The sequence below is a fragment of the Gobio gobio genome (genome assembly GCF_949357685.1).
Source record: "Gobio gobio genome assembly, chromosome: 24".
Taxonomy (NCBI): domain Eukaryota; kingdom Metazoa; phylum Chordata; class Actinopteri; order Cypriniformes; family Gobionidae; genus Gobio; species Gobio gobio.
The window spans coordinates 15,552,771-15,580,222 of NC_137120.1; the positions used below are offsets into that span (position 1 = coordinate 15,552,771).

At 39.1% G+C, this 27,452-nt stretch overlaps 1 protein-coding gene across 1 annotated transcript; it reads left to right on the forward strand.

Annotated features, from left to right (window-relative positions):
• Positions 1–3,846: 3,846 nt before the first annotated feature.
• Positions 3,847–26,074, forward strand: dynlt2b (dynein light chain Tctex-type 2B; the record flags this gene model as incomplete). The annotated part of the gene is given in 6 exon segments (XM_079807964.1): positions 3,847–3,914; positions 3,916–3,981; positions 4,166–4,299; positions 23,360–23,429; positions 23,908–23,971; positions 25,892–26,074. Coding segments are annotated over 6 exon segments (450 nt in total). The 3' UTR covers positions 25,940–26,074.
• Between the last annotated feature and the right edge of the window lie 1,378 nt (positions 26,075–27,452).

The window sequence follows — 27,452 nt, forward strand, 5'->3', positions numbered from 1 at the left end:
TCGCGTCATGGGAGGGGCTTCTGCCAGCCGGCTCGTCTCGTTGAGAAATGGCTGACATGGGCTGTGTTTACACGTCTGTTTTTGTTAAATCTACTGTTAATGTGTGACAACGTAGTTTCAAGACTTTTTCAGGCGATAATGTAGTTGTTTAAAGTTCAAATCTGTGGTTTATTTATAAGAAGAGCGCCTATTTGAACATTTTATCTGGCGTTTTCGAAGTTGTGAGCTCCAGTGGATCAGCGGCGCTCCGCGCTTGTTTACCCGGCGAGAGTTTTCTTTCCTCGGCCAGTCCTTCTGCTGTCTGCCGCTGGCTCTGATGTCTCTGTGGTGTCTCGAGCTATAATTCGTCTTGTGTATATGTAACGGGCGATCTTTGGTCTCATGGATCTATAATTTGTTCCCTGGCAAATCGTTTAGGCTGAGGGCAAAGTGAAGTTTCATTACTTTTTTATTTTTAGGCTATAACTTTACGTTACCGTTGTAGCCGACTAGCACTGACTTTGAATGTTTGACTGAATTGTTTGCTTTATTTCATGTATAGCTTATTATACCTTTTACTTATACTTTTGTATTATTGATCATACATAAACTTGCATTTAACAAAAAGAGACTGGGTTGTGTTTCATGTCATTTAATGTTATCACAGTGATAATCATATTGTCTGAAAAAACATTAACAAAAGATAAAAAATCTCAGAGAGGCACGCATAAACAAAATTAATTTCTAACATTTTTGGAAAAAGCGATTGGGCAATATTTCTCATGAAAAAGTGGATAAGTGTTCATACACAGCGCAGATCATAATGAGCGAGCGTGTTTTTTAAATAAAGTTAGAGGAAGCTTGATGATGACGTTGATCCGCGACCATGGTGTGCTATAGTCCGTTTATCGCCTACCGTTAGCATTTTATATCTGACGGCTTTATTTAGGCTTCAAAATATATACATTTTGAATTAACTTGTAAAGATTATCTTGATAGACAAAAACGTGTAAGGGTCATAACTCTTTGTTGAACACAGATCTTATTTTTTGCGATTTTCCAAAAGTCTATGGGGAAAATGCATGGCTCTTCAATCGAGGGAACCCATGCGCCACTAACTTCTGGGTTGTCCTACAAAGTGACGTCATAACTTCGGGACTCTATTACTGAACCGATACCGAATTGTCCTTGTCTGCATAATTTCGACACCCGGTTTAGTTCTCTGTTGTCTTCCGATGGGGGAAAAGCAGACATTGAAATGACCTGGGCTCTGAACGGTGTTGACTGAGAGCACCTTAGGCACATAGCCATGTCTTGGCTTGAGGATGACCTTTGAGTCGTTAGGCCCAAATTCAAGACAGGAAGCATTCGTGGTGTGCGCCTACTCACTTGACCGATGCTAGGGCTAGCAGGAGTCTTAAGCGAAAGTGGCTTTAAGTCAGCCGTGAGGACTGTGGATAGGTCACATGCGGGTATAGAGGGGGGACGAGGCAGGTTTAACCTCCTAGCCCCCTTGAGGAAGCATACGACTAAGTCGTTTTTTCCTAGGGATTGGCCGGCCACAGGAGCATGGAAAGCTGCTATGGCCGCCATTTATACTTTGAGCATGGAGGGGGTACGACCCGTGTCCAGTAGCTCTTGTAAAAACGAAAGAACCAGTGGTACTTCGCATAAATAGGGGTCTTGGCTCCGAGCTGAACACTAGAGATGTAACCCCCTTGTTGCTGAGAAATATAATGTAGCTATTCAGTAGCAAAGTTTTATTAATGCAATGACCATCTTTGACTTTGCTTTGACAATTTTTTTCTTTCTTTTTTGTGTACTTAAAACCACAATATCAAATTTAAAAGCGCAGTGTTTAATTAATTTATTTTCTGAAAAGTAACATTTTTGGAGATGCGAGTTTCCACCCAACAGTGACAATTAAATAATACAGCATAGCCTAATAAAGAAATAAATACTGTAATACAAACTAAATATTATTTACCAAATAATATTTTATACATATTTATAATATACATTTTTCAGAGTACATAAAATCATAATATCAACTTTGAACGTGCAGTGTTTATTTATATATATATATATATATATATATATATATATATATATATATATATATATATATATATATATATATATATATATATATATATATATATATATGCAAAAAATAAATGTTTTGTCATTTTTTGAAAAGTAGCCTTTTTGGAGATGCGAGTTTCCACCGGACAGTGACAATTATGGTGTGTTCAAGTCATGTCGTAAAGATCGTATTTGCGAGTTTAACGCACATAAACGCCACCACGAAGTCGTAAATACCAGTGGGTTCAGGATTTTCTTTAAGCCCCGATCTGTACGAGTTGGGGGCTTGTCAGTGTGAAACATGGCGGAATGCAACGTCTGTAGTTGAATATAATGGGTTTTAGCAGTGACTTTACAACAAAGTAAGCTAGCATTTTAATAAAACAATTAGCCTAATATATAACAATACAGTTTACAGTGGCTTCATAGATTAATTAAAAAAGTAAGATTAAAACTCACTTGATGCGCATTCTTTGTTTTTCATTTTCTATAAGCAGAGTTAACAAACCTTGCTGTATTTTTGTGAAATTCATTAAAAGAAGGTACACTGCCATCTTGCTCCGACCAAAGAGACTTGAACGCACATGATGTCGTAAACACGATTTCTCACCTCATAAATACAAACATCTCAGACTTGAACGCACCATTAAATAGGCTAATACAACATAGCCTAGCCTACTAAAGAAATAAATACCAAAATTAGTTACCAAATAATATTTTATACATATTTATAATATACATTTTTCACAGTATTAATGTATTTATACATGAAAATATGTATAGGCCTATATATCTGTCTTTTAAATTTCAGGATGAGGGTCCCTCTCATGAGGATGATCATTTTTGATGGTCCATGGCATCTTAACAATTTAAAAACCCTGATATAAGCTAATGTATGCTAGTTTTGGATTTATTGTGTTTAACTAATTATGTCTTTCAGACTCGATATGAATTTATTTAGACTAGTTATGTTTTACCAGAGTTCTGTAATCCCACTGAGCACGTGGTTTGAACCAAACGCAATGGCTGCGTCCCAATTCGCCTACTTATACTACGTCCTAAAAGTATGTACTCTTTTTGTGAAGAAAAAGTACATACTTTTGAGTGTGTAGCAGAAGAGTATGCAAGCTTTGGGACATACTACTTCATCATCTTTAACGGACTCTGTTACGTGCGTCCCGTCACCGTTTAAACTGCCCTGTCAATCATCATCATCATTCAATTTAATTTCCTACCGTATCGGAGAGAAATGTAGTCGCTCGTTGATCTGCCTTTCGTGGGTCTTTAATGCAGAGAGTCCTCTCAAGTGTTAGCAAAGTTAATGGCCAAACGCATCATTACAAAAGTTCTCAATGCTGCTGAAGGAGATATATAATGTGGATAATATTGAATAAATATCTTTTCGTCCGGTTAAATACTGATAATTGCTCACTCAAACCACTTTATCTAATCCTCTCCACTTAACCGTCAGACTCGCGTAACCGTCATGTTTGTAGTTTTTAAACACTTTTTATCCGCGTTTGTAGTTCTAATCGAATCCTCGTCCATCTCGCAATGGGTTGTGGGCAATATCAGCCGAGTGCGCATCGATCTGCACTTCGGATTCTGACCGGAAATAGTAAACCATCCGGGAATCTTTGGAATACTTTTTTCAACATACTAAGATTTGGGACATACTAATTCTTTTTTCGAATACTATTTAGTACGGATAGTATGCGAATTGGGACGCAGCAAATGTACCCGTCCATGCTCGTGGCGTCATCACGTTAGACCGTTCCCCGGATGAAAGCTAGTTGTTATGACAACGACGGTAAAGCAGTAAAGCGAAAGCACGGTTGCACACTGTGTCGCTCGAAGTATTTCACTCATGGATGCCGGTGCCAACACATATCTCATCAGACCGAATTATAAAGACAAGTAAGACGAACTGCCTTTACTGTTCAACGCTTAAAACTAAGCGTAGCCAGTTAAAACTAACTTAGCAGCTAACGTTAGCTACGTTTAAGGTTGATTGTAACAGGACACGCACAGCTCTAAAATGCCCTAAAACTTGCTAAACTGTTTCCCAAATACCTTCCTCGTTCCTTGTTTTCTGTCGTAGGTTTAAGACAGGGGTGGCAAAGGAGTGTATCAGGGAAATCCTGAGGGAACAGCTGTATGGAGTGCAGTATAACCCAGAGGAGGTTCCCACATTATCCAGATCTCTTGCGGACTCCATTAAAAACAAGCTGAAAGGTGAGGTTGACAGGGACGTAATACTACAATGAATCTACTTCATTGCAGTCTTAAGTAATGTTTATGGCGAAAATATACTTTTCTCAAACGTTTTGCTAACGTTCCCATTAAAAGCATAGTTCACCCAAAACAGTGTTCGAATTGTGTCAAAGCTCTTGGGGGTGTCCCACATTTAAAAACATGACAAAATAATACTTGTTAAAAATGTCTACTTTACTTTTTTTGTGTGTCTTTGCAGCTGAGCATTTACTTTCTACATAAATTAGGTGTACCAAACAATCATACCATCAGGGCTGTACTCAGGGTTTCATAATTACAGAGGTCCCCGAGAAAAAAAAAGATCCCCCTGGTGTAAATATGTGTGTTTTAAAGAGCACCTATTATGGCATTTAAAATGTTCCAAATATTGTTTTAGAAGTCCCCAACAACAGTTTTGCATGCATGCAATGACAAAAAAGACTTTAGTTTTCTTATAATATGCATTTATTTTTACCTGTTTTGATAGCGATTCTCAAATGATTCCTGTGATTCACTTTTCAAAACCCCGCCTTTACGTGACGCTAATCTGTGGTGATTGGTCCGATGACCCAGTCAGTTGTGATTGGTATAGTCTGTGCAGATATTTTCGGAAACGGAACGCCCATCAAAGTCTTGACAGTAATTTGTTAATATGTGTCAGGAGCAGAGGTGGTAAGTAATGAAGTAAAAATACTTTGTTACTTTACTTAAGTATTTTTTTCGGGGATCTGTACTTTACTTGAGTATGTTTTATTTGCATCTACTTTCACTCTTACTCGACTACAATATTAAAGACAAAGTTTACTTTTTACTCCAATACATTTCCCCATGCCCGCTCCAAGTATTTATTACACTTGCTTTCCAAACCAACAAAAAACGTGGGTGCAGGAGAGAATCAAGCTAGTAAGCTGGTTCTCCCTGCATGCTGTCGATCGGTCATGGATGATCCAGTCGGGGCTAGACTTGGAAAAGCTGACTAGGTTTGCCACACTAACGTTAGCTCAGTGTTTCCCAAACTTTTTTTCTTTCGCGGCACACTATGAAAGCATCGGTAACACTTTACAATACGTGTGCACTAATATGCATTAATTCATGCTTAACTAATGCACAGATAATCAAGAGTTAATGTATGACTCATCAAGAACTAAATCATTTATTAATGATTACTGCATCAGCAACTAATGAACATTATATTTGATTAATAGGTTAAGTAATACATGAATTTCTATTAATTAAATATGACAATGTATTAATTCCCTAATAACATTATATTAACTAATATATGTAAATTAATCTGTTAATTATCACAATGGGTCAAAGCCATGTATTTCAACTTCCAGTTGTCTGCTTTAATTAATCATTAGATAACGATTTGCAAAGGTTTCATTATGTCATGACTTCACTTGTTGAGGCACATCACTATTAACTAATTGTTAAGTAATATGTCATTATGGTTATGGCTTTTTAATTCATTTTTAATAGTATCTTGCACATCTTCTGTTTGATGCAGCTAATGTTATGGAGCATGTCTATTTTAAGTTCAACCCCTATACTGTGTTAAGTTGCTTCATTGTCTCTTATGATTGCAAATCTAACAAATTCTTAAAGCTACACTGTGTGATATTTTCCCCCATCTAGTGGTGAACTGGTATATGACCATCCAGTGAATTTTAGTTTCTGTTCTGTTCAATTCCGATTTCGTTTTAACTCCTACGGTGGCCGATTTAGTCCAAGATTAATATGGCTTCCTGTTCGACCTCGTCCACATTCGACACGGTGCCTGTGGGATATTCTGTGCGCAGTGGGATGGTTGGAACTCAACTGGCCTAATTATTCGGCTAGAAAGAACTGCAGCTAATCCAGAGTGAACTTTGATGATAGTAATGTTTATTCAGTCATCCAATTGCAAGGCATAAACAGGTTTGCATGGATATGTACATAAATGTGGTTTCTGTGAGAGAACAAATTAGGATGGTAAATATACATGATAATGACATGACAGAATATACACAGTTAAGAACTGTATAACTACACTTATAAGTTACATTTGTATAATGTAACCGTAAACCAGAGCTTATTGTACCATATATAGGCGCTAAATGCAGCTGCATTAAAAGGAGCGGAGCTGCCGCTGCTAACAAGCGGTGTCCGGTTACAAAAGTGTGTGCGCAGGTTTAGCTCTGTATAACAAGTGTTAATATGCTGATCAGACCTGATACATATTTCCATCAACATACATTACAAGCAAATATTTTCTATAAACGAATAAACATTGTTAATAACTGAATGATTATTCAAATAGGTGAGCATTACGCTATTGTATGTTGACACAAAAATACTTCTGAGGTGACATCAACTGAATTACGCGATGACACACTCTGAAACACATCCACAATGACAATAACTATTATTACTTACTGAGTTATTAACGCACAGAAATACCACACAAGGAAAAACAGACTTTTGGGGAATAAACAAGCCAGGAAAACTCCGTATAACTCTGTTACTGGAGCTGCTGAGATGAAAACTCTCTGCACATGCACCAGACAAGTCTGAACAAGTTGACGCGCACAGTGTTAAAACCGGTTAAAACGCGAATGGCGAAGCTTGAATTTACGGGTATGTCCCTCGTTGGCTAATGTACTTTCAAGATGGAGGAGCAACATGGCGACCACCGTTAGATCCCATTACCTTATGTATTTTCAATGGCATATTATAAACTTACGAGAATACTTTATTACTTGAAAGAAGTAAATATACATTAATGAGCACATATATTTTTGAAAGAACTAAGTGTTTTTAGCTAAGAATAGACTAAAAAAGTTACACAGTGTAGCTTTAATTGCAGTATCTAATCTTATAATTTGTTCAATTAAAGAATTGCATATCACTCCCCAAAAAATGTATCTGCTTAATTATTGATATTTACAGTTAATTTGAATATTTACTTTTTACTTTCGGTACTTGAGTACGTTTTAAATTGGATACTTTTGTACTTTTACTCAAGTGATGTTTAAATGGAGGACTTTCTACTTTTACTGGAGTCATTTTTTATTTAGGTATATATATATATACTTTTACTCGAGTATAACTTTTGAGTACTTTTACCACCCCTGGTCAGGAGTTATGAATATGAAAACCGCGTCGGTACCGTTTGATTGTAATATGAGCCTCAGCTGATCTCATTCATAGAAAAACTCCTCTATTCTCGTCACGAAGACTCGCGACAAATCAACATCCCTCAGGGCTTTTAGTTCAAAAGTGTGCAGATGAGGAGACATATTGATAGATTCTCATATGTCTGTGTCAAATTTCTAAACAGAGGAGTATTTTTTTATTCAATACTTCCTCAAAATGCGCAGATATAGCCTAATTATGAGCGATTGAGTCTCTTTATGTGTTGTTTTCAATTCATACTGGCAGCCGGAGGGCGCTCTGTGCACATGTAGTCCATATATGGTACAGACAGATGAAGAAGAACCATGTGCCATAATAGAAGTCCATAATAAAAGCTTCCTGAGATCGCGAAACATGCAAATAGAGACATTTGAAGACTAATAAACACACAATCGCGACGATGTATGGTTTGTCTTCAAGCCACTTAGTCTTCAAATGCTCATCCTTGGGCAGATGAAAAAAGTTTGCTTTTGAGTCGTACTTCAGAACACAGCGTCTCGTCGCCATGATGTTTTCTAGTTTTAACTGGAGCGCAATAAGTGGGCGTATCGTATTCATATAACTTGACAAGTTGACGTCATCTAGTCAGAGAAAAAGCTTCGGTCTTCTAACGATTCTTAAAAATGACTCAGAGTCGACTCTTACTTTTGAAAGAAAATAACTATATATACGGTGCACTGTCATATTTCAAACTTTGCAGGATGTTTTTGTTCACTTAGATCTATGTTACACACTACATGAAAGGTAAATTTCAAAATTCCATGATAGGTGTTAAGATGTTTGAGGGCCAAAACATTGGATAACATTAGCTTTAAAACCATGTAGTATAGCATGCATTATTTGTCAAGTACATCCTGATAACGGATACTTAAACATGCGAATCAGCTTAAATTTAGCAATGAATGATCCACAATACAAACTAGAAAATAGAAACTGTTTAATTCTATTGGTATTGGTGAAATATCAGCTTTCTTGGGACTATAATGACCAGTTGGTAACACTTTAGAATAAGGTTCCATTAGGCAGAGATGGGCATAAATACAAATGTATTTAAAATACAAATACAAAATACTGTGTGGAAAAATTTATTTAAATACAACTACAAAATACTGTGTGGAAAAATGTATTTAAATACAAATGCAGTATTTTGAATTTTGAAAATACACAAAATACACGTTAAATTGGCGATTCAGTGCATGTATCCCTATTAGGCTGAAATCTATCTGGGTCTATTCATTAATATGTTTTGTTCTAATGTCACAACAAGTCACAATTTCAAGTTTACTGGGTTTAACTTGATTATTTGGTTAGGGTTTAAGAAGTGTAGGCTGCTAAAAAACTTCACATGTGTCCTCAAAATGACCCACAACCTAATCAGTTTATATGTGAAGAAATCCATTTATTCACAAACTTCTCACGAGACGAGTGTTTGACAAATTATTCGGCAAACTACTTACTCTCATCGCTGCTTTTTGATGGTTTGGAGAACAATTACTCAGAGTCCCCCTTTGTCATTTCACAGAATTTTACAACGGAGAGCACGTCAAGCATACTTTACTGAGGAGCGCATGCAGTAAGCAGGTTCGCGGCGTAGAGCCATGCCAATTGCCAAAGTATAAACAAGCCTTCAACCAGTGTTGCCAACTTAGCAATTTTGTCGCAAGATTTAGCCGCTTTTCAGACTACCTAAGCAAATTTTTTTTCTAAAAGCACCTAGCAACTAATTTAGCAATTTTTTAATTTATTTGGCAACTTTTAGCAAGTTCTGGAAAGTGACTCTAATCCAAACAACACACGAACAAGCTAGCTCAATAGGCAGAGCGGTTCATTCATAATTCCTTAAGATCGCGCTGTAAAAACCCGGAAGATCATTTAGGTAGCATATTTACAGAGCCCTGCATATGACATGCAGGAAAAAACTAGTAGGCCAAATCGTGCACTCGATTTATAAATCGAGGGAACAAATGAGTAAATTTTGAACGTCATGTGTGGGCCTCACATGTCATGTCACTGCAGTGTGAACAAGCGTCTCATAGTAGCGCCGAGCAAACGCACAGAGTAGCATTAAAACATAACTTTAACACACTCAAATATGTCTAATATGATAAAACAATTTTCAAAATACCTGTTTTCAGTTTTATTGGCACCAGGATTTTGTTTTAATCAAATAATCAAGCTCAATGACAACAACATTAAAAACTTTACAACGCAAAGAACAGTAGCCGCGTTTCCATTACCCTTCAAATTGCGCAAATTGAAATTGCGAATTGAAAATATGCCCAATGGAAACGCGTCAATTTCGCAAAAACTCCCATATATCGCAAAAAAGTTTTTACGCTCGCATGAGGTGGTTTTTCAGGCAATTCGAAAAAGGAAATTTTCGCAAAACTGCAATGGAAACAGTTTTTTCGCATTTACAGGTCACCTGGTACGGCCACGCATTGCTCTCACATAGGGCCAACATATCATTTTTTTTCCACTCAAGTATGTACTAGATCTTATGTCGTTAAAACAACATATATTTTCTCCTAATAAGGAAAGTGGCGTAACTTTATAATGACGGACCCCGGTGCAAACACAAATATCATAACTATCTATAGGCCTGTAATTATGACATATATTCAAGAAATGTATTAAAACAGAAAGACCCTATAGTTTCAGCCTTGCTCAAAGACTAGGTCAATCCATTCCCGACGATCTTGGTTTGCTTCTTATTTATTAAATATAGCCTACAGCCAAATAGTTGATTAAATATTGATCAAAATTAAAATACAATTTATTCAAAACGAAATTCATTTTAAAGAAAGACTTTCCAGAAAACAATTCAATTGTGCTCAAAATCTATGTCTCCAGACATATGCGCATCTGATTTGCCTTACTCATGCTGCTCACTTTTCATAATCAACATATGAAATATATAATATAATATAAAAGATTATAATAAATATTTAGATATTATAAATAAATATTATTATATGTAGACATAGCCTAACTATATATGAAACTAAATAGGCTACGTTTTCTTTAACCCTCTTTCCGACGTTGGCGCCTTTTGATGGATTTTTTCCTTATTCCAGGAAACTCTCAATATTCAGATTCATTTTTAGCCATACAGATGTGCAAGACATAATTATAAACAGTAAACTCTCTACTTTTATTTGTGTACACTCACGATAACAGCAAAGTCCGTGGACTCAGGGAACAGATTATTTTGCACTCCACTCCAAACGCTGTCTTCATTTCAAAAATATATTTTGTTTATTAAACGCAAAGTTTTTCATTTCAAAAGCATTTCTAAATTCAGTTTATATTTCCAAAAAACGAAATTGCGAGCCAAAATAACGAAGTGGTAAAAAAAACCCTTTGAGTTACCACCATGCAAATTCAAACTTTTTGCTCGTCTCTGTATGTGGATATGCGTCACAATAACCGGCGTATGTAAAAGTGGATCATTCTTTACAGATGATGGTATGTTTGGACAGAAGACGAGTTCTTTATTAAACTCATAAAAAAACAATAGAATACAAAATGCCACAATTTATCATAACACCTCATATGTGCCGCTCAAGTATAAGGTGCTTTCCTTGCCATCAGTGCTTGGATAACACGCACGTCTCTTACCAGTAAAAATAATGGCGTGCGGTGGCTGGGATATACATAAACCTAACAACATACGTAGCATGATTTTTGGAATGATTTATCACGAGAGGGAAAAAATGGTTTTAGTCGCATAATGGAAACGCTGTCATTTCGCAATATTTTTTTGTCGACTTTTAGAAAATATCGCAAAAGTTTTGCGCAAATCTGTAATGGAAACGCGGCTAGCTGTGTCTATCCTGCAAATAGCCTCGTTTTCATTTGTGAAAAATTAAATATGGTGTCTAGCGTCTACCCTAATTAAGGTTTGTGCAGTTAAGTAACCTTAATGAACTTCATCAGTCAATTCCCAAAGCTTTTTACATTTAAATACTGAAATACAATGGACTACTTGCACTGAGCTTCATGATGCACTTCCGTTTTGAAATAGTACAACTAATTTATTTCCAGGTTATGTATATTTTTAATGTGATGTAGTGACCTAGTTGACTAAACGGCACCTAAAATGAATGTCAGCACAGATTAAAAAATCTGGACATTTTAGAGACAGGAGAAGAGATATTCTTATGATTATTGTGCAAAGAGTTTTCAAGGTTTAATCCAAACCAAGCCAATCTGAGAATGCAGCGGCTGGTAAACATACAGGACTATTTCACCACAGCATGTCAGTGCTCCTCTAAACTAGTGAGACATGATGAATAGGATCAGTACGAATTTTTTTTTTATTTGATTTAAATGTTATTGTGTGTAATTTTTCACTGTCTATCATTTTACTAAATGTTATTTACATGTTTATGCCCAAAATGCGTAAATTAATATTCAAAGTCGCTGTCATTCTCCTCTACGCTGTGTGCATTACTGTTTAAGATTAATTACATATTTAACATCATTACATTTATTTATTTAAGGCACAAACCGTGCATTCATTCGTTCAACTATTTTAAAAGACTGGAATAAGATCACCAGTGCAAACATGCAATCCTTTTTATTAGTCAAATTCGTTTAAGAATGTAACAGGTATGAAATATGATCAGTAAGAGAAAAACACTGTTAATGAGAAGACTGTTACGTAACATGGTGATGAAATCTCACGAAGATGATGAAGAACTGGAAATAGAGCCCGACCGATATATCGGCCGGCCGATATTAGACATTTTCCAAACTATCGGTATCAGCATTTATGATGGCCGATAAATGAATATAAAAAAAAAATTAATGGACGAAACACCGCTCAACCACATTATGAGTGTTGGCGTTTCATAGTTTGTCCACCAGAGGGCACTCTACAACGTGTCGGCTAGCAACACAGCTGATCCAGCTGAGTCATGCTGTGCACCGCAAACATTCACAACACAATGGAGATCATCCGTGAAGTGCATGGTAAGCTGGCACGAGACATGTACATTGCTTGAATAACATTGAAAAGAACATCCCCATCAATTCTCTTTACTCAAATAGGCATGACAAAATTGCCTGACTGCCAAGTCCAGTTTTGCTGTTACGTGTAAGCCTAGAGTTAAACGGAATTGGCTAGTAAGTTATAGCGTGACAGTTTCACAGCATGAGACGTATCATCTCTCCCCTGCCCGTTATTTTGAAAATGTATGTTTTACAATATTTTGCAGTATGACGTTGTCCATTTCTAAATTATGTCTTATTAGGGATGAAACGATTACCGGTTTCACGATAAACCACGATAAAATTTTGTGACGGTTAGTAATATTGTTTAAATTTGTATTATCATTAAAACCGCGTGTGATTATCACGATTTTGAAAACTTGCGTAAATCTTGTCCAGTCAGCATCAGTCTGGTGCAGGCACAGCGCGCAACGCTGTTTTTTGAATGAGAAGAAATGGCAGAAGGCAGTGACAGCACTGTTCAGCCTTCTAAAAGGACCAAATCTGAGGTGTGGTCATATTTTGGCTTTTACAAAAGTCCTGAGGGAAACTTAATCGAAGATGGTCACCCTGTCTGCAGAACATGCCAGAAGAAAGTCGCTGTAATAGGGGGAACACTTCAAAACGAACGCAAGGCAAGTGGACTTTGACCTCAATACCAATACGTCTGGGAAATAATAACGTGAAGCGAAACGAACAAATTCAGACAAGACTAGGGTGACATTATTCTGCTGCACACTAGCCACTTTGGCGGTTGAACTTATTATAGTCTTCTCAAAAGCCATCGGTTATAATCGCGTTGCGCATTATAACCACTCACACGTGTTTCTATTGAGTTTGTGAATGCAATGTCTCATAATCAGAGGCGTTCAGATTAGCCGGAGTTTTGTTCAGAGCGCGCGCCGCTCTCACTTGCTGAAATCTACACTCAAAGCAGAGATAAACATGCGATGTACGCAGAAGATTCATTCATCATACAGTGGTTGACTGTTTTTGTTCTATTTCAACAGCGAAAATAGTTTCAAACAAACACAGCAGAACCACAGCGCATCTGATATGACTGGCATAAAGTTGGCGAATTTAGGGACCGTCGCTAAAGTTACATACAACATTGGTAACGTTATACACGTTTCAAACTACAATAGCATTTGAAGGGAATGACAGTCATAAAACTGACTGTAAAGTGTTCATCTAGGTGTCAGGTATGATGCACAAATTTTGATATTTAATTAAATAAACTGTCAAATCATGGAAATATGGATATGCGTTATTTCACTAGGATACTGTTTGGGCTCTTACAAAAAATGTGCTAGATTTAAATGAATCATTGCTGAACACTGATGAGAATATTGCTTGAGAATATATTAACAGAGATAATATTAGAGATTAAATTTACACCAAATTATTATTATTTATGCATTGCTATTGACGACGGCCATTTTAAGGAAGGAAATCCCACAGAATCTAGCTTACAAAAGTGCATAGAGCTGCTTGATTTATTTGTTGTTTGTTGATTTTCAAATATAAAACTTGTTGAAATGTTTTAAGTGTGTGCATCTACTCTTTTTGAACACTTTCATCTCATTTGAACAAAACCGTGATAATATTGATAACCGTGATAATTTGGGTCACTATAATCGTGATGTGGAATTTCCATACCGCTTCATCCCTATGTCTTATCATAGACTTTAGCTAACCACAAAGCTAGCAAATGCCATGGCTATCAGTGGAAGACCGCTAACATTAATGCGCTTGGGAATCACAACAAACGTATTGTGCCTAAATAAAGTAATGATTACTGTCTTTATATAACTAGTATATTTGTAGTTCCAGTCCCTGCATTGTAAGTTAGGCACACCGAGTGAACGAAAGTGCGTTGCAGTATTAAAGAGTCACATAATGGATTTACTGCATTTTAGAAGGCAGGCAGCTTATATTTTGCTGTTGTTATTTATCAGAACTTAACTTCCAGTCTTTCTCAAAGTTATATTTATGAAGCTTACCACGTCTATTAATACTGGTATCTTTGATTTTTTGTTTTGTTTTTGTTATTGTGTTTTCATCCAAAGGACTTTAAGTTTCACATCTTAAGTTTGTATTTTTAATACATTTTATTTATCAGAATTTGAATATATTTTTATGTTCCTCTGTTCTGTTGTGACAGTAAAACAAACAAGTTTATTTTTAAACTGCATTATCATATTATTTTAGAGATTCATGAATAACTACAAATAACTAGCCTGACAAGCCAGACCCACATCAAGATGTTGGGTCTGGAAACTCACCCTTAGCAGGGCTCAATCCGAGGGGCGGGATAAACTGTTGTCTTTCAAATTCCCTCTGCATGCAATTGGATAGCGCCATGACCGCCACAACCAACCAGAGCAAAGAAGAAGGTGAAGCCGAGCTAACGTTAGTTGATAGACTTTCGCCGTATCCGGTCGGCAAAACTTCGAACATATCTTCTTTTCTTAAGACTGACTTCAGTGCCGTTCTTTGTTCTTTTCTCAAATAAAAGCTTAACTCCAAGTCTAACAGAGTCGCGGCCAAAGCCGATTCAAAAGACCGCTGTTCGCCAGCTTCTGTGTTTACGAGTAGCATGCAGACCCTCCGCAACTCTGCCGTGACGTACCGTCATAATGTTAAGCCCGCCCAGCGACTCTACACACGCTGTGATTGGCCTGACCAGAGTATATATAAATATACACATGTTAAACAGGAAAACAGAGTATATATATATATATATATATATATATATATATATATATCTCTGCCGATATATCGGAATATCGGATTTTTAAATCACCAAATATTTGTATCGGTATCGGCCTTAAAAATCCTTTATCAGTCGGGCTCTAACTGGAAACAGGAACTTTAATTACAAAAACTCAAGAAACTCACATAGACGGCACGTAAACCATGTTAACATTACCGTAGACTGACACTGACTGAAAGAAACAAGGAGTACGGTGGAATCGGTGGTGGGAGGAGCCATGGTGTTGCCGACTCGATGGAATACACCCCGGGGAAGACCGATGAGGATACCGCCACTGAAAGGAGTTTCTGGGTCGACCGGAGGCCCAGGAGACCGAAGTAGAACCGTGGCAACGAGTATCTGAGGTGGAGACAGATGACTGCAGGACAGAGGCTGAGCCGGTGGGACGGAGGCAAAGGCGAAGGCGGAGCCAGACGGGGCCGAAGGAACCGACAGGTCGAAGGCTGACCAAGGCGGAGCCGGAGAGACGAGGGAGCCCGGAGAAGCCACATGGCTGAATGTGTCCGGTGGAGCTGAAGTGTAAACGGGCCGCTGTGGAGTGCAGGGCACGGAGGGTCATTGTGGTGAGACAGGGGGCGCTGGAGACACAGGAGACGCTGGAGAAACAGGGGGCGCTGGAGAAACCTCAAAGTCAATCAAATTCTCCCCAAAAAATTCAAGCAGTTCCTCGAAATATCCACCAGAGGTTCTCACCATCTCTTCCACCGTGGCGGGGCTCCTTCCCAGCCCTCAAGCTCCACGAGTACTCCCTCCATGATGCACAATGACTACATTCACGTGGACAGCAGTGATCTAATTATTGCCCTTATTCTGACAATATTCTGATTAAGGAGTTTACATGAGTTGCTTTTAGAATATTCCGTTCATGTTCCCGTTTTACATGTTATATAACATAGCTCGATTAATGGTACGTCATTACGTCCCCATGCCACGCTACGCTGTTCGACATCTAATCATAGCACGACTTCTGTGGGTCTGTTAAAATCAATGGGCTCAGATAACCCTCTGTAACTTTACCTGTGGGTGTCGCTGTTGGACAGTGTTCCTTTATAAAAACGATAATATATATATTATATATATATGCAAAATACGATGTGGGTCATCGCACCTGACCCACCTTTACAGGTACCCTGCCCTGCACCATCTGTGGGCCAGCGGCATCGCTCTCTCCACTCTCCTCTCCTTCTTCCCTTCCAAGGCACCAGCGGGACTATGCCTAGCAGGGCCGTCCTCCTCCCTGAGCCAAGTCTGGCCTTGGCCGCATACCTGAACAAGATTTGGGTGGCTACAGCTGGTCATCAGATGGGTACCCCCCTTCCTTGATGTTTCATCAATTTAAGCCCATGACACCTCGGGAGGGCTTGACAGCAGATCCAGCGTCCTGGATCTACCCCAGCTGACCACCACCCGCCTCTGCAGTTGTTGATCCTTCCCCAGGTTGGCTCCGCCACCGCACATCTCGCTGTATCCAGATCCATCGGGATGCTGTTTCCGCCTGTTTGGTGACATTGCCTACCAGCCGCTTCCTGGCCAGCCCTTCGATCCCCAGTATTCCAAGGGTTCTCCAGAGTGACTGCCCAGCAAAGCCCCTGCAGCCGACCTCCACGGGCAGGTTCCAGGCCTTCCATCCATTTTGCTGGCTTTTGAGGACAAGGTCTTGGTATTTTTTGAGCTTACGCTCCTGTGCCTCCTTCATCCTCTCTTCCCAGGGCACTGTTAATTCTATGAGCACCACCTGCTTGGTACCTTTAGACCAGAGGACAATGTCTGGTCTAAGGGAGGGCTGTGCAATTAATTGAATTTCGATTTCGATTTCGATTTTGGCTCCCAACGATCACCAAAATAGTACAATCGAGAAAAAACTTTTATTTTGCCATGTTCAGTTTTGCAAGAACACTCTTATTTTGTCTTGCGTTCTGAATGAAACGCGCACGCGCACATCCGCCCCTCCCGAAGCCACAAACTCTCTCAGTTCATGAGTCTCGTGTGCATATCATCCATATCATATGAAATTTAAAAACTCGGCGCGAGTAAAGATGGCAGAAGGAGGGCAGTTACAGCAGCGTTTGGTGAGCAAAAAAGGCAAAACCAACTCCGTTGTCTGGGAACAGTTTGGCTTCGAGGAATCAGACGACGAGCAGAAACATGCTACGTGCAAGATTTGCTACATGGTAGTGGCTGCAACGCAAGGGAACACCACGAATTTGTTTAACCACTTGAAAATTAAACACAGAGTGACCTATGACAATCTAATAAAGAAACAAAAACTGACGAGAGCAGGGGTGCCGTGTAAACATCCTTTTTTTTCCTTCATATTTTTCAAATAATTCTCTCTTTGTAAACTTTGTTCAATGCATGCGAGTGCTGCCATATTTTCGAATATGACCAGTAATTTTCCCCCTCATCACCCGGGTTTAGTGCCAGAAGACGCGAATGAGAAGTGGCGCGCGCTGTGAGAAAATGTGTCTCTGTGCGCTCATCCGAGAGCGCGCACACGTCTCACAGCGCACAAATATTGAGTTCTCTTTCAAGGCTAGCTCTTGAACGGACTCAACAAAACTCACACAAAACGTATGTCAACATCCATCTTGGTGAGTATCCTAGCAGACATAGTATGTATATGCCTTGAGTAAACTTTATACAGTCGATAAAGACGAGGCATATCCATGCTTTAGGTCTTAAAGGGGCAGTAGCCTTTACTGCTGTCTGTTTAATGTCAAACAACAAAAGACAAGGACATCACTCACTGCACTTGATTGAATACCTTTTGTAAGTTTAATAGGATTATTCTTTAATTTATGCACTCAAATATGCAATGTTATTTTACATTTGATACATTTCTGTACCTGAAAACTAATGTTAGACGTACCTGAAAAACCTGAAAAGCATATCTAGCCGAATCTTCTTTTATATCTTATTTATTTGTGGTTATTATTTTTACTTGAATACTTTTATACTTTAATTTGAATATGTTATATTATTTATTTTAATAGTTCAAAAAGTACAACAAATGTTACAATTTCAATTGAATTGTTGAAAGGCGTCCTTTTAATAAATGCAACACATTCCCAAAGTCATGTGAAATAATCGTGTTACATAATCGTGATTTCAATATTGACCAAAATAATCGTGATTATGATTTTTTCCATAATCGAGCAGCCCTAGTCTAAGGCTTGTGTGGGCTATTTCTTCTGGGAATTTTAGCTGCTTTTTCAGGTCGGCCCTCATCTCCCAGTCATTTGCTGAAGCCAAGATCCCTCTGCCCTTTCGTCCTGTTGCAGTGCTTTCTCCTGGCCTGACGAAGTGGATAAAGTTAGGCCCGTTAGAAATCTTCTTCACCTTCTTCCTCGCCTGCTCTACGCCATCTGCCAACTGGGCTAGAATCTTGTCGTGTCGCCACCTGAATTTCCCATCTGCCAAGCCTAACCGACACGATGAGAGTACATGTTCGAGGTTAGCTGTTTTTACACAAAGCTTACAATTGGGGCTCTCTGCTAACCCCCATGTGTGGAGATTTGATGGAGTAGGCAGAACATCATACACAGAACATATCAGGAACTTTACTCGGTGTCCTTCTATACTCCAGATGTCCTGCCAGGTCAGGGCCCTCCCTCGTACGCCCTCCCACTTTGTCCAGCTGCCCTGTTTCTTCATGGCTACAGCCTTGACATGCCAAACCTCTCTTCTGCCTTTCGAACCTCCATCTGCACCATGGTACGCCACTTCTTTGGGTCGGCATTGTTCCAGCTCACTCTAGTGGAGCAGCCTAGTCCAAGTCTGCCCTGGGCTACTGTCCCCACAATATCTGAATGATGCAATCGGACCTCTGCCTCTGTCAGTGCTCTGCTAGCTGACCACTTGCGGTCTGTCCTGACCACAATGCCTGCCTGGCGTACTCTTTCATCTTTGCTGTCTCGCAGCATCATGGCCTGACGCGTCTTTGTCGCCTTATACTCCTCCACCACTGATGTCACAGGCAGCTGTAGCTTGCTGCCTGTGCAATACAGCCCGATGGAGCAAAAGCTTCTTGGGACCCCCAGCCATCTTCTCAGGTAGGTGTTAATCTTCCTTTCCAGCCCCTCGACGGTGGATACAGGTACCTCATTGACTAGCAGAGGCCAAAGCAGTCTAGGGAGGACCCCATGCTAGTAACCCCAGGCCTTATACTTGCCAGGCAAGCCACTCTTCTCCAGTGATGTCATCCAGGTGTCTGTTTGGATAAGCATCTCACTCACGCTCTGCCTATCATTGAGGTCTGCTCTGAACCACTTCCCCAAGCTCTTTACTGGTTTCTCTTGGACCGTGGGGATGACGGTATCTCTGATCTTGAAGCGGAACCGGTTCTGTACACGCCCCTTCCTCAGGACCAGGCTTCTGGACTTTTCAGGTTTGAATCCCATCCTTGCCCACTCGGTGAGCTCGACCAAGTCTTCTTGGATCCATCTGCCTTCGGGTACTGATTTCGCTGTGATTGTGAGATCGTCCATCAACGCTCTTACAGGTACCTGTTGGACGCCCGTCGCCAGCATTGCACCCCGACGTACCTTCTCTGCTGACTTGACTAGAAGGTTAATTGCTACAGAAAACAGAATCACTGAGATTGTGCAGCCTGTAACCATGCCCACCTCCAGTCTCTGCCAGTCAGTGGTAAAGTCTCCACAGGTGAAACGCATTTTGAACTTATTGAAGTAGCACTGCAAGAGCTTCTGGAATCGCTCTGGCACATGGTAGGTCTTCAATGTCAGCTCCACTAACTTGTGGGGTATCGTCCCATAGGCATTTGTTAGATCCAGCCACAGAACTGCCAGGTCACCATGGTTTTTCTTTGCGTCCTCAATAATTTTTGTGATCACGCTGGTATGCTCAAGACAGCCCGGCACCCCTGGAACTCCACCCTTCTGGACTGACGTGTCCATGTATCCGTTGTCTAACATGAAAGTGGTCAGCCTCCTTGCCAGAATCCCAAGGAAGATCTTGCCTTCGATATTGAGGAGTGACATAGTACGGAATTGCTTGATCCCCATCAAATTTTCTCCTTTAGGGATGAAGCATCCCTCTCCAATCAACCAGTCATCAGCAAGGAGGTCCTTCCTCCATGCCACTCTCAGAAGCTACCAGAGTCGTTTCCTGAGATTTTCACAGTACTTATACACCTTATAATGGATGCCGTCAGGTCCTGGGGCAGATTTCGCTCTGGCCTTCTTGAGAAACGTATTCACTTCCTGCCAGCTTGGTTCCTCAGCTTTGAAAGGGATAGTTGGTTCTGCTGGTTTTATAAGTTTCTCCATCTCTTCCAAGTTTTCCTCCCTTCTGGGATCATTATGGACCTGACGGAGGTGCTCCTCCACCTCCTCCTTTGTTGCTTTCAGTTCCCCTGATCTTTTATCACCCAAAATTGTTGAAAGATATTTGAATGGGTTCTTGGTGAAATCTGTCCTTTCCTTTATCCATCGCTTCCTGTTCTTGCGGTGACATTCCGCTCTTCGCAATATCTTAATGCGCTCCCTCAAGTTGTCTCGGATCTCCGTCAATGCTGGCTTCTCCTCCGCTGCTTCACTGAATGCCTTACTTAGCCTCCGCAGATCCCCTCTAAGTATTGCTATGCTCTTCAAACGTCTGTTTTCCTTGGACTGGCTGTTTGTTCCTGCCCTTCGCTCTTCCTTTCCAAAGCGATCAGCACCTATGCTCCAGATGATTGATGCCATGGCCTTGAGCTTCTTTCCCACGTCTCCTGCCAAAGCTGATTGCAGCACATGGTCCACATCGTGATCAAACCTCTCCCACTCCTTCCTTTCTCCTGCAGCTGGCCAGTTCACTCGTTCTTTTCGGACCTCTCTCGTGCAGGTGTTCTGTCCAGGTTGTCTCATGTCCTGAGTGCCTTCCCTCACTATCTGATGCCTTGTGTCCTCTAATACATCAGTAGAGCCGTTCCTACTCCCCTCTTCGTCATGTGCATGGAGATTCCGGGGAATGTGGTTTGGCTCCTGCCCTGGCCTCTCCTCCGTCTCACCAGGTTGCCCTGTGTGTTGCGCATTACGTTCAGGTTGCAAGCACTTCATCCAAGCACGATGTATTTTTAGGCCCTTCTTGTTTTTACACACACATATATATATATATATATATATATATATATATATATATATATATATATATATATATATATATATATATATATATATATATATATATAGTTTTATTTTTGTAATATGATATATTGTCTTTCAGTTTTTTTTTTTGAAGAGACACTGCCCATCTTGCCTCTTTCTTAACAGCCTATATTTCGTATAATAGCTTTGATTAATGATGAAAATTAAGGCTTCAAAATCGTGATTGTTTGGATTGTTTTTTTCTGCCTTCGAGCCACAGGCGTTCACTGAATGGCCATATGGCTCGCGAGCCTAGAGGTTCCCGACCGCTGTTGTAAGCAGACAATTATGAATCTGGGATTACAGATACAAACTTATTGTATTTTACTTTTACAATGAGCAGAATTATAACAACACAAAGAAAAAAATACAGAGGAGGCAGTGTCAGAATGAGCAGTCAAGCAAGACACGCACCATAGCAACACGTCATGGCAACGACATTTCAGACTGACAGATATGTAAAAGATAAACGGGACATTTGAGCACTTTGTTACTGTTTTGAACGCGCTGTTATATTAATTATAATTTTAATTCAGTTTTATTTGTGACAATATTATTGATGATTGTTGAGAGGGGCACTTTTGATACATTTTTAAAAAGGGCAGGGGCACGAGCCCCCAAAGCCCTCCCCTCTGCACTTGCCTGGTTGTGTGTGTGTGTCCTGTCACAAAATGCGGCGAAAACTCATACACAACGTTAATAGTTAGATTAAGGTGTGTACATGTATACAATGCACTTTGATAATGCGACTAAAATAGGCATACTCCACATGTCTTAATTAGATTTTTGTTTAATTCGAGTATGGCATTAACCGGATTAAGGTAATTCGAAAATGCTGTTTACATGGTCGTTTCTTAATCAGAGTATGGTTTTAATCAGATTAATATCGGAGTATTGTTGTCCATGTAAATGTACTGAATGTTGCCGGCTAACGCACCTGGTCACACTCTCGCCGATCACGGTCGGTGGTGGATGGCTGGTCTCAGGCGGCAGTGGAGGGGGACTGGTGAGTTGTTATTTACCAGTACCCACTCCACGAAGGCGGCGAAATCCTCCTTTGGACCATTTGCAGGAACATGTGCTTTGGACCGCTCGCTCAGGCTGGCATGGTAAAAAACAGAGCGAGCAGTCTGGGGTAGTGCGTGGCACGCAAGATGTAGAAAGTCCCGTGTATGAGCATCCAGCGAACTGTCATCCTGCTCCAGGCAAAGTAGCTGCACAGCAGGGAGGTCCATGATGGGCAGGAAAAAAGAAACAAACAAAGGGAAAATGCCTCAAATAAAAAACTGTGTAGGTCCATCTATCTGTTACGTAACGTGGTGATGAAAGCTCACAAAGACGATGAAGAACTGGAAACAGGAACTTTAATAACAAAAACTCAGGAAACTTGCATAGATGGCACATAAACCATGTTAACATTAACATAGACAGACACTGACAGAAACAAGGAGTATAAACACTAGAACACATGAAGGAGCTAATTAACAGGGCACAGGTGAAAGACATGACTAAACAGGACTGACAGGGGGAAACTAGGTCACAATGAAAAACACAAAAACAGCAGACATGTAACAAAGATGAGCATTGGACTGCGGCAGGTTAGTGGGGAAATATATTTATTTATTATTCAGAATGCACAGTTGGAAAGAAAAATATTTATAGGAACATTTCAGCAGGTTCAAGATAGTTCATGTTAACGGAACAAACTGTGCAAGTAGTCCATTGAACACCTTTTTGTTTCTTTTTTTTTACTTTTGCAAAAGTATGTTTTTGCCAAATGACAGAAAAATGAGTTCCCACATGAATACAATTAACTCTATAACATGTAAGTAATGCGATGCACTTACTGCCATTCTAATGACGGACAAAACACAAGTATGTCCTAGACATGTTGGATTTGTTTGATACTTAAGCATGCTCAGGCCTCTGATATGTGTGCTCTTTCCAGATGTGGGCTTTGACAGATACAAGCTGATTGTGCAGGTGGTTGTTGGAGAGCAGCGTGGAGAGGGAGTCAAGTAAGTGTAATACTTCTTAGGAAAATGAATGAGTTGTGAAAACAGGATGGTCTTTAGCAAGCACGAGCACTGGTACTGTTTTCTTCGTACAGTACAGTATAGACTCACGACCACAGACATTGTCACATGCAAGACATGCCCTCAGATGTTTAGCTGTGACCTTTGGGTTGTTTGTCACTTATATGAGGTTTCTACTAAGTGTACTGATCTTTCTAGGACACCCACATCGAGTTAGATATAATCTGACTGACTGTGGTCTCATGTTATGAAACCAATATCGCAGGGCATCTGAAACCCAGCTGTGTATTTGCAGATCTAACTCGTCAAGATCTTTTCAATAAGGCATTGTTACGTACTATAATTTCAAGATCATCCATCACTACTGAAGGAAAAGTATTGCTGTGTTAAAGTATTTTTAAGATACAGTTTGAGTGTTTGTAGCATAATGAAAATGTTTTTCACTAACTATGTTTGATAGGATGGCTGCACGCTGCTTCTGGGATGCAGACACAGACAGCTATGCTCAAGATATATATATGAACGTAAGTGAGGAATTTACGGAAGAGGATTAGGGCCAAGCAATAATAAACAAAATAAAACCATCTTGAGATTTAAGTCATTTTAATGTGAGATTAAGCTCGTTAAATTTCAAGAAATATTCATTGTGTTTCGAGAAATATTTTTTGAGGAAAAAAGTCCAAATACAATATTGAGTCAATACATTTAGAAAATATTGACTCAATACATTTAGAAAAAAAGTAATTGTGTTCCGAGAAAAAACTCTTTTAAATTTCATGAAAGAATTCGAAATAAAATGTTTTGAGAATAAAGTTCTTGAAATTTAACGAGTTTTTTCTCGAAACACACAACTTTATTTTCAAAATTTAATGTTTATTCTCTACATTTTATTTAGACTTTTTCTTGAAATTGAACACGTTTTTTCTAGAAACAAGAAAAAAAAGTATAACACAATGACATACAAACATACAATGTTTAGAATTAAAATAATAAAATTTTGAGAATAAAGTAGTTGTGTTTCGAGAATAAACTCACTAAATGTTTCAAATAAAATCATAAAATTTTGAGAATAAAATCGTCAAAATTCAATGTGAGAATAAATTCCATGTGTTTCGAGAAAAAACTCTTTAAATTGTGAGAAAAAGGACAAAATAAATTGTCGAGAGTAAACTCATTTATTTTGAGAATTAAGTAAAAAAAAATTACATTTCAAGAAAAAAAGTAGAAATACAATGTTGAGAATAAAATCATCATTAAATTTTGAGAATAAAAGGTACACTACACTCAAAAAAAAAAAAAGGTTCTATATGGCACCAAAAATGGTTCTTCGTCATAATCATAGAGGAACCACTTTTGGTGCTATATAGCACCATATCTTAACATGGTTTGTATATGGTAGCAGTGCTATATAGCACCTTAGTTAGCGGTGCTATATAGCACCTTAGTCAAAGAACCGCTGAAGAACCACTGAAGCACCAGCTATTTAGCACTTAAAAAGGTTCTCCTATGATTATGAGCCAAGAACCATTTTTGGTGCCATATAGAACCTTTTTTTTTTACAGTGTATGTAACTTTTTCCGTCCACTAGAGGTCGCCTATTCAAAACAAAGGCGTAGTTTGATGACGCCAAGTTTGAACGCAGAATCTTGGGACATGTGTTCTTTACCTCACATCCGGTGGAAAAGAATCGGCATAGGACATGTTCATGAATGCGATTATTAACGTTACTGTAGTAGGAAGCAGAGTATGAGGTAACGCAGCTCTGTTTATCATATTAGATACATTTGAGTGTGTTGAAAATGATGACGTTACTCTGTGCGTTCGCTCGGCGGCTGCTATGACACTTGTTGCACACTGCGGTAAGAGTGAAGCGTTTCTTCAAAATAAAACCGGAAACCGAGGGTAACGCATATATGACGTTATTTGTTATTTCATGTGTAATATATTGTTCAAATTAGACTGTTTTTTTTCTTCCAAAAAGACCCTGCCGAATTCTCTTTAAAGTTCGTATGCTACTTATATTCAGTTATTATTAGCTAAAGCTGATAGTATTTTTTTGTTATTGAAAGCATAAAATATAGCTTGACTAAGTGATCCAACTCTGTCATGTCCTCTATCAGTATGAACATGACACTGATCAAATGTGTGTTTATTCTCAACATTTTATTTAGACTTCTTCTCGAAATTGAATGAGTTTTTCCTTGAAAACACAACAACGTTATACTTAAAATGTAATGACATTGTATTTCGACTTTTTTTTCTTGAAAGTTTAATCTTGCATAATAATGACTTTAATCTCGAGATGGTTTTATTTTTTTATTATTACGTGGCCCTAATCCTCTTCTGTAGGAATTACTTTTAATGACTTTACGTTAAAATTACTTTGAAATGTGATTTTTATCTCTTAGCTTATTTTTTTAGCTTAAATTTTCTTCTTTTAATAGGACAGCTTGTTCTGTGTGGCCGCTGCATTTGGTGTGTATTATTACTGAAGACACAGATGTGCTGAGGAACAAATATTTTCACAATATTATCACAAAGTATTTTTGTGATATTTATTTCAACCATCACATTCAGTTTTTAATATCAATCGCATTCATGTTTGTTGGTCTGAATACCACTCTGTATGATATTTTTCTGATATTACTATGTGAATGCTGAAAATGTTAATATTATATTATTATCATCTAACAAAATATTATGGCAATAGCTTTGACGTGCAATGCTGTCTGGATCTTACGAATTAAACATATAATTCCATTCCTGAATGTCGCCTTAATGAAAATATCTACGTAAATGTGAAAGGTGCCCCCTACAGCTTCTGAGAGTTAAAAGAGTCAGATGATCCACTTTCATCAGGGAAATGGTGAATTACATTGACAATATTTCACACGCTCACCTCTCTAGGTAGCTAGAGATCGCGCTGTGGAAAGGATTCCTAAATGACTTCTGACCCTGCAAGGATTACTGTTTTGTTTTGTTGTTATGCATGTCAGGGAAGCTACAGTTCTTCAGGCAATCCATTTGGAAAATTGGAAAGGGGCATCTTTTCCTTAGCATACTGTAATAATTGGGATGTCATTGCTCTGTTTCAGCCTCGTGCTAATAAGATATAATTGTGTGATGTCTCATTGGTCTTTTGTTTTGCCGTTGTGTGTGCGCGTTGAATATCAGTCAGTGTGATTGTTGGACTGACAGTGATGGACTAGCAGATAAAGCCCATGGGTGTGAAAATAACAACCACAGATGCAAACAGATCATAATTCCATTCCTGAATGTCGCCTTAATGAAAATATCTACGTAAATGTGAAAGGTGCCCCCTACTGCTTCTGAGAGTTACTAGAGTCAGATGATCCACTTTCATCTGGGAAATGGTGAATTACATTGACAATATTTCACATGCTCACCTCTCTAGGTAGCTAGAGATCGCGCTGTGGAAAGGATTCCTAAATGACCTCTGACCCTGCAAGGATTACTGTTTTGTTTTGTTGTTGTCAGGGAAGCTACAGTTTTTCAGGCAACCCATTTGGAAAATTGGAAAGGGGCATCATACTCTACAGGGTTCCTACAGGGTTTGGAAAAGGATGGAATTTGATTTGAGTAATTTCCAGGTCTGGAAAAGTATGGAAAAAATAAATCGGAGTATGGAAAAATATTTATGTTTCCAGACTATTGTCCCTATTTCATTTTCTAAATATAAAATTAAGAATTTCTAAATGTATATAATAAATATATACACAATCGTTTTTTTCAATGAATGAAAAACTTGTAGCCTAGCTATGGCAGTAAAGGTCAGACCTGTGTGTTCCTTCCTTTTCACAGTTTTGCATTTGCATCTCGCGCTCCGCCCCGCGCCGCGGGTATAAACAGGAAGCGAGAGCATCGCACTGACGTTTTTCACTGAGGAGCCGAACTAGTGACTCGGCCATGCAGTGATGGTAAGGAACTGTGGCGACGGGACGTACGTCTCCGTTCCCTCCTTCAGGGAACGAGGGTTACCATACG